The sequence below is a fragment of the Notothenia rossii genome (assembly GCF_949606895.1).
Source record: "Notothenia rossii genome assembly, chromosome: 3".
Lineage (NCBI taxonomy): Eukaryota > Metazoa > Chordata > Actinopteri > Perciformes > Nototheniidae > Notothenia > Notothenia rossii.
The window spans coordinates 59,391,384-59,400,547 of NC_136901.1; the positions used below are offsets into that span (position 1 = coordinate 59,391,384).

The window sequence follows — 9,164 nt, forward strand, 5'->3', positions numbered from 1 at the left end:
CTGCTCTGAAGCACTAAAGAGCCCCTTTAGTTCAGGTTTATCATTCCTTTAAGGGTCATTGTAACTGTTGATAATACCTATCATGATAATCATACCAACAGTATAATACAGTGAAACCAGGTTATTTTCTGAGATGCTTATCATGAAATCCACTCCAGCCAAAGGGGAATATGTTCACCCATAATCCATCATGTGAGGCCTTGAGTATGACTTACTTTGAGCTATTGGCAGCTATATGTTTGTTCAAACCAACAATGGCATGGTTCGCATGGATTCTGCAAAAGAATCAAGTCTTTTCATTGAGGGCCTGTCTGTTTCCAAAGCCCATGTGGCTCATGGGGTTCCCAGCCAAAGGTCAGTGGTGGGATGATGATCAGTATTTGCTTAGGATGGGCGTCATCACTTGTCTCAACCAATGAGAGCATAGGGGGCGGGACTAAGACTGCAGCAGTGCTCAGATGAACAGAAACAGAAAATAACTGGCAGGTAGAAACATGGGTCTCGTTGGAATTGTCAGTTTAGCTTAGGAAGGTTCCTAACTTAGTGAGATGACCTAGAAGTACCTCAGTGGCAGCCATGATAAGAGCCGTTCGAATTCTCTAGATCAGCGGTTTTCAATGTGTGAGGCGCGCCTCCCCGGGGGGGCGCCAGAGAGCTTCAGGGGAGGCACAGCGTGAGAAAAAAATTACGAGAAACAGTGAAATCTAAGTTAACTTCAGCTAACTTAATGCGAGCGGCAACATGGATCGATTTTTTGTGAAGTTACCTGAAGTGAAAGAGGAAACAGCGTCTGGCAGAAAATGTCACTTGCACACTTTTGGCTGTCTGTGGAGACCGAGTTCCCCCATCTCGCCAACAAGGCTGTAAAAGTGCTCATTCCCTTCACCACCGCCTACCTGTGTGAGTGCGGGTTTTCCGCATTGACTTTGATCAAAAGCAAGTACCGGTCAACCAGGGGCGGATCTAGCGAGGTGGCATGGGGTGGCAACTGCCACCCTAAAAATAGCCTTGCCACCCCAGCTGCCAACCCAGTTGGCAGCTTTGTTTTGAAATAAAAGTTGTGGCTCATCCGACATTTATGAGAGAAAACCCCTAATGTCCGAGTGCAAGTGAATGCAGCACAAGACGCGAGCCTTGTAACCCCTCCCCCGGCCCTGGTGCGAGCGTGGAAATGTTATTGGCGGCGATTTCATTTGAACGAGAAGTATTCAGACCCAAGTAGACGGAAGGAATGAGGATACCGTATTTGCGGTCTAGAATGACAGAGGAGAGACTGTCAAGTTTGGCTGTACTCAGCATTGAATCAAAACGCACTAAAGCTTTGGATCTTAATGAGTTTGTGAGGCGTTTTGCTGAACAACATGGTAATCGCCGCATTCAGCTGTAAGACTCTTCAACGCTTCTGTCCATTCACTTTGAATGGGGTGACGTCACATTTTGCCGAACTGTATTGTGGGAGCAAAGCGTAGCTTCTCTCACGGTGCTCGCTGCAAAAGTAGAGCAATGTTCTACTTTTGACGCTTCGACGGAGGCGTCAGCCAATTAAATCCCGCTTGTGCAAATCTGCCAGTACAAGCAGTAGCCAATCAAACCGTGTGTATGCTGGGAGAGGCAGACCGCAGTTCATTTCCTCATATGCCAAAAAATGGAGGAGAAAATAATCGTAGCAATAGGGAATCACCCGGTGCTTTATGATCAGTCCCTTTTCACCTACCGGGATACAAACTGGAGGAGCCAGGAATGGAGGGAGGTGGCAGAGACAGTGGGTGAAACTGGTAGGTTTTTGCCTGTTTGTGGAGTTTATATCCAGTGTACTTCGTTTGAATGGACAGCTAGCAGGCATAGACAGTATTTAGCCAGCATGGAATGTTGCGTAAAATAGCACCATAGACATTAATGTCATAAATGTTCATCATATGAAATGTGACATGTAAAACCTTTTATGCAATTGAAAGGAGAGTTTGTGATTGGTTATTGGTCGCGTTGCTCGCGTAAACTCCCCAAGCTCAAGACACGCCCACTGCCAAGCGGCAACGCACGCCGCCGTGTGTAGGGGCCGTAATAGGCATGCCAACTTGATGCTCTGCTCACGGACGACTCTATGAGCATAAAAAACTGTTAAGATGATGACCTTACGTGTGTAAATATTTTTTTTCTTTGTGGGGGTCTGCCCCCAAAAAACAGTTTTATGTCCTGAGAAAGTCAAATAAGACGGTGTGTAAAACTACACTGCCCAGCCAAAAAAAAGTAACCTCTTTCATTTAACCAGGCCAGTAGGTAAGGACTTTCCATTGGATAATAATATCCCTGCATTATAGCAACAACAACAATAATATTACATGTTACTTGTTAGACGCTTTTATCCAAAGCGACTTACATACTCAATACTATGGACAATCCCCACAGGAGCAATCTGGGGTGAAGTGTCTTGCCCAGGGACACAACGACATTTTGATTGCAGGGGGGTTTGAACGTGTGCTCCCCTGATCCCAACACCAACACACTAGTCCACACAGCCTCCCTATTATTATAATAATAATAATAACAATAATAATTGGGTGGGGGGGCGCGGCTGTTCTTATGTTCTCTGAGGGGAGGCTCACCTTCCCACACTTTGAAAACCCCTGGTAGATGATAGGAAAGGAGCTTTGAAACTTCCTTTATAACCTCCTTTAGCTTAGGAAACACTGGACCTTCCTTTACGAAAGGAAAGGAGACAATACTTTCCCACAATGCCTTGCGGCCGAAACATTTACCATGACACCACATTCTGCCGTTCACGGAAACAACCGATCGTGACAGAGAAATTATATCATGAAAGTTACGGTGCTTATTGAGCATTTAACAACTTATACCGTTACTTGCTTAAGTGCTTGGTTTTGAACGTTCAACACTATATTAATCAAAAAGAGAAATATGAGCGTTACTCTTTTACTGAAATTATCAAATACATTTCAGTTCCAACCTGATGAAGAGTATATTTATCGCTGTTGTCCAAATTCATAAAGCCTGCATAGAACAACACTATAATCGCACATTGCTTACTATCTATATGTGCATACAGCAGGTTATCTCGGCACTTAGTGTAAGTGCAGTCGGATTCTCTTGAGGCCCAGTCTCTTTTCCCAAGACCTTTTGAATTCTCCCAACCACTATTCTTTAACCGTGTAAGTTTCTCACAGAGGTCAAGGTGGATAGGAAAAGACGATAGGAGCTGATTTTTGGACAATTCGACCTCAACCATGGAGAAAGGTACCGAACTCTGATATGGACATTTCACATCTCTCCAGACGGCGGAGTTGATGGAAGAAGAGTTATTTTAACCACTGCAAAGTTGAGTTTTCTTATCTCTGGGCTCAGAGGGGAACTTCTATAACAAACTAGATAACACCTTAAAGCCCTGGCAGTGGCAAATAGCTTTGGTTTTATATTGGATTTGACCACATTAATTAATGTTGAAGTTGAGATTCACAATAATTTTTTTAACTGCATCTGTGTAAGGGAATACTGCTGTTAAATAGCACCTTATTGTTTACAGTGTTTGCAAACCAAAATTGCAAATTTGTTCATATAGCAGTACTTTTAAAAGAAAAGTACGCAATACTCTACTTTTGAATTCATTATTGAATTTTGCCCTTAACAATGCGATGAATCGCAGAAAAATAATGCGATAAAATATTTGTATTGTTGCCCAGCACTAGTTTAAACACTGCTTAGAGGTAACAGAAATCCTGAGATCCCATAATACACTGAACAAAAATATAAATGCAACACTTTTGTTTTTGCTCCCATTTTTAATGAGATGAACTCAAAGGTCTAAAACATTTTCTATATACACAAAATAACAATTTCTCTCAAATATTGTTCACAAATCTGAAAAAATCTGTGATAGTGAGCACTTCTCCTTTGCCGAGATAATCCATCCCACCTCACAGGTGTGGCATATCAAGATGCTGATTAGACAGCATAATTATTGCACAGGTGTGCCTTAGGCTGGCCACAATAAAAGGCCACTCTGAAACGTGCAGTTTTGCTTTATTGGGGGGGGTCTGGGGGGGTGCGAAAATCCTCGGGTTAAACCCTAACCCTAACCCTAACATGTCACCCATTGAGCATGTTTGGGATGCTCTAGATCAGCGTATACGACAGCGTGTTCCAGTTCCTGCCAATATCCAGCAACTTCGCACAGTCATTGAAGAGGAGTGGACCAACATTCCACAGGCCACAATCAACAACCTGATCAACTCTATGCGAAGGAGATGGGTGACATGTTAGGGTTAGGGTTTAACCCTAGGCTTTTTGGACCCCCCCAGACTACCTCAATAAAGCAAAACTGCACGTTTCAGAGTGGCCTTTTATTGTGGCCAGCCTAAGGCACACCTGTGCAATAAACATGCTGTCTAATCAGCATCTTGATATGCCACACCTGTGAGGTGGGATGGATTATCTCGGCAAAGGAGAAGTGCTCACTATCACAGTGTTTTTCAGATTTGTGAACAATATTTGAGAGAAATGGTTATTATGTGTATACAGTATAGAAAATGTTTTAGATCTTTGAGTTCATCTCATGAAAAATGGGAGCAAAAACAAAAGTGTTGCATTTATATTTTTGTTCAGTGTAGTTCCGAGCTGTGAGGTGAGAGCATTCTCTGTGCATGTACACAGCCAAGGTGAGTGGTGAAAACAGTCTAGTGGCTATACTGAGCTGCCCAATTTTATGCTGACCTCGGGCTAATGGGACTCAATGAAAGCATGGGAAATGAACAGAGGTGGGAACCGCAAATGAAAACAAGAGCGAGGGAGACGCACAGATTTCCCCGGCTTCAGCAGCTCAGTGCTGCTGTGGGAAAAGAAGAGGGAAACACTGATGAGCTATAAGATAAGCCTGAGGCACAGCCAACGTTATTTCATTCTTATTGAGCCAAGCCTTTAGCTGCCCATCACACAAACGCACGCACGCACGCACACACACAAACAAACAAACAAACAAACAAACACTGCACCATCATATGTGCTGAATGAGTACATTTTGAGGGCTGCCACTTCAGAGTGTGTTATGGTAGGCTCAGGTCTCCTGTCATTGTGGAAACTGGGCTTAACACATGTTTGCAGAATATTTACAAACACTCAGTTTTAAGAAGATAGTGGACATATATTTGCACTATGTTATTATTCTTTTGTAGTTGTTATGTAATGATTTATCTGCCTTCTGAAAATAATGGGATTGGAAAAGTGTAATTTATTTTTTGACCTTATACAATAGTAATGACTACAATAAAACCTGGAACCAGTCCACTCAATGGCTAGTTTCCTTCACCTGTGAAATGCTGTCACAGGCTTTAGACGTGGAGATATTCCTTTATTGCTCTTCATGGAAATAGCTGAACTGTCAACATTTAGTTTACTATATTCGAAATAAGAACATTACATATGTATGCTGAGTACAAGAACAATTGTTATCAATGTTGGGCTCTAAGGGGCAATAGAACTACAACTACACCCGCTCAGAAAGACATTCTATTTACGATGTTGCCGATACAAATACGAGACAGTGAACCTATAGCGGCCGTATAGTTAGAATAATAGGAGCAGAGGAGGACATCCAGTGACTTGGTGGTAATGCATAACGTAGGTGGGAGGACAGGATGGCTCAAAAAAACATAACCTAGAATACCACAGTTTAATGTTTCGACTATGTAAGCAAGTTAGGTAACATACGATATGAAATAATACCATATACGTACCCGTAAGGAAATCTGTTTTGGACTCATTCTGCAGTTCCACAAAAGATAGAAAAATCTTAAATACTACATAGTGCATGATAAAAGCCAATAGCATATTCTCACATGACTTATGTACATGTACACAGTTTGCATATACACGTATACACATACAACCTACTGAGAATGGTCACCTCACAACCCTCATGGCCAACATTTAAACTGCACACTACATTTGTTCTTGAGAAGCTGAAAGGACCCTGGCAGTGTGTGTTAGGAACCTGAGTCTCCTACCTGAAGGTCAGATCCGGAGCTCTCGGTGGAGGATGTTGGGGGGATCAGATGTCATTTGTTGTGCCTCTCTAATGAGTGACTGCTCATACATCTTTAGGGGGGGATGGGTGTTTTTTAACCCCCATCATTTTCTTGGCAGTCTGCCTTAGGCGAACAATCTTGATTCAGCTGCAGTGTGAGGTTATCATGCAGACTGTGAGCTGATGATGCTCTCCATCACTGCGTGGTAAAGAAAAGCATGAACTTCTGCTCTACTCTGTAGGCCCCTTAGTGCACTATCAACATGGACCCTTCAGCTTAGTGCACTATCAATGTGAACTCTCAGGTTTTTTTGGCAGCTAACCTGAGATATGGGTGCATTGTGGATAACTATCGGCCTTTGTTCACCCACTGCCATTGGGTACCACACCATCAGTCTTCTCTACATTTAGATGGTTACCAAAGTTACACCCTTGCATACACATCTTTATTAGGGCCAGGGCACACATGTGCCAAAGACCCGACGGTGAACTAGAGACGAAGAGCAAGCCACCTCTGTCTTTGGAGCAGATTCATATTTTTCTGCTGTTTAGGGGGAGCTCGAGGGTCTTAGGCTGCTGGAAAACGCAGGAACATTTCGCACAGACATTGGGACTGGCGAAAATCTGCAGTGAAAAGGCTTTGAAGTTGCCAGCAGGCTCTCTAGCGCCCCCTATAGAGAATTTTATTTTAAAAGTCCAAACTTGGTCAGTCCCCATGACCTTTTCATAATGTTTAGAATATTTTACATTTGCGGTAAAATTGCTCGGTAGTATTAACAAGTGTCATATTATTCCAGACTGCTCACACATACAGTAGTTGCCGCGTTTTCAGAATTCAGGACACATTCAGCTCTGTTTGGGTCTTCACTATAAGCGAACAATTTCAATTTACGTGTGTGTGTGTGTGTGTGTGTGTGTGTGTGTGTGTGTGTGTGTGTGTGTGTGTGTGTGTGTGTGTGTGTGTGTGTGTGTGTGTGTGTGTGTGTGTGTGTGTGTGTGTGTGTGTGTGTCCTCCAGGCCTGCAGCTATGGCGGTCATCTCTCTGGCGTTCGGTCAGTACATCCTGGAGCCCCTGTTCATGCCCTGTGCGGTCCCCCCCATGGCGGTCAAACTGGCTACCGCCATCGGCATCAGTATGTATACCTAGACAAGCATTACTTTAAAACATCATAATAATGTCAACATACTACAATAGTTTGACTTGTTGTAACCTCTGTGCAGTTATAGACAGAGAAGAAAATACCAGTAAAATGTATTTCATGATTCTACTTGAAAACAGTTACATTTCTGTGGCAGACAGTAATTGTCACTCTCTGTCTTTTCTATTTGCCAACATGACACAAGACGAGTTCTTATTTGAAACAAGCAAAAGATGAAGTTCTGTTAATGACTTTAACAGCATTTGCAAGACCTTCAGACACATTAATTGCAAAGAACTTACAAAAGTCAGAAAGATTGACTAAATAAGATATTTTCAAGAGACCCACTGGTGACAAGCACTGGTTTTGGCGGCTTTAATTTAAGTCCCATTTCATCAGCTCCTCTTGACCGAGGCCCCAAACAACTCAAACACAGCTACATTAAACATTAACTGTTGAATTGTGCTGAGACACAAACTTTGGTCTGCACTTTTTTTGCTGCTGCCATAAACCCTCCTGACTTCTAGATCCTAACTCTCAGATTTTGTCCATGAAGGTGACACTTCTTGCTGCAATGGCAGTGCATATCGACAATGGGAATAAGATAAGATGAGATTCAACAAGTTAAGATAAAATGAAATAAGATTAACCTTTGTTGATCCCCTTAAGAAAATTAAAGTTTTGGAAACACAGTATAGGACAGGTAGGAGTTCAAATAAGTGTAATTAATTTATAAATGGTCTGCTTTAACATTTATATTATTCCTGTCCCTGTAGCTTCTGTTATGTACCTGAACAGTATGAGTGTGACATGGACAGCTAGGATTCAAATCGTCCTCACCTTCTGCAAGCTGCTGGCCATGGGTGTCATCATAGTGCCTGGAATGTACCAACTCTTTAAGGGTAAGCACCTTCACTATCACCACCACCAGCATCATCATCACCACCATTATTAGCATCTCCTCTAATGGCCTCTATTAGTAATATACTATAGCACAGGGGTGTCCAAACTTTTTCCCCTGAGGGCCACATACAAAAAGAAGCATTAAGGGGGGCCACTCACTAGAGGTGATGTATATTGCCTAATAAGTTAAGTGATAAATTAGCAAAATCTATCAAATGTACGTACATTAGGCTTGATACTTGCTTTAAACATGCTTTAAGAAAACCAACAGCATACATCAGAGCTCTCTTTAGGGTTTCATTGATTTTGTTAAAAAAAGTGTTGGCAGCTCATTCCTTAAAACAGAAGCCTCAGATTGCTTATTAAGGGGAAATATGATGGGTATATTTCAAGCTTGTCAAACCAATAAGTCGAAAATGTTTTAAACTTGAATTTATTTGAAAAGTGGGCCGTATTCCATTATACTTTTTGAATGTCATGAGGGCCAATTCAAAATGGACGACGGGCCACAATTGGCCCCCAGGCCGTAGTTTGGACACCCCTGCTATAGCATAAACTGTGTATTTTACGCTGTTTAACTACTCTGAAGGGTGGTATTCGCAGTGGAACAGAGTGCAACAGAGAAAAGGAACAATTGCTCAGCTGTAACAATTAACATGGCTTCCTTTGTCATACACAACAACATGCAGTGTAAATATAACCTCGTGGCCACGCGGGCCGTGAGACACAGCTGCTCACACAAGCAACAACCAGCTGGGGCTTCAGGGGGCCCTGCACCCTCAGAACACCTCCCTGCAACATCTGACTGTGAACATCAATCTTACACATGCATTGGGATTTCTGGATTCAGCATTGTCATGACATATCATATACAGTACATGTTAATGGAAATGCTCTCATTAAAGTATTCAGAGTTCTTGAGCTGCAGACCAGCTCTAGGTCTTCCTCTGACCCTGATACCTGCTGAGCTGTATTTACTTTACCTTAAAGGGGACCTATCATGCAAAATGCACTTTTTGATCTCTTTTATACTAAATATGTGTCCCCGGTGTGTCAGGGAACTCACAAAGTGTCTGAAAATAAAACCC

The 9,164-nt window shown here is 42.5% G+C and overlaps 2 protein-coding genes across 2 annotated transcripts in view; one reads left to right on the top strand and one right to left on the bottom strand.

The window, feature by feature from the left end:
- Positions 1-9,164, bottom strand: part of LOC307032987 (general transcription factor II-I repeat domain-containing protein 2-like) — a gene marked incomplete at its 3' end in the record, with an annotated part of 97,884 nt that overhangs the window by 22,723 nt on the left and 65,997 nt on the right. The gene's annotated exons all lie outside the window — the stretch shown is intronic.
- Positions 1-9,164, top strand: part of slc7a11 (solute carrier family 7 member 11) — a 28,536-nt gene that overhangs the window by 4,246 nt on the left and 15,126 nt on the right. Inside the window, 2 exon segments of the mRNA XM_079673185.1 lie at positions 7,052-7,167; positions 7,950-8,075. Of these exon segments, the coding sequence (XP_079529311.1) occupies positions 7,052-7,167; positions 7,950-8,075 (242 nt within the window).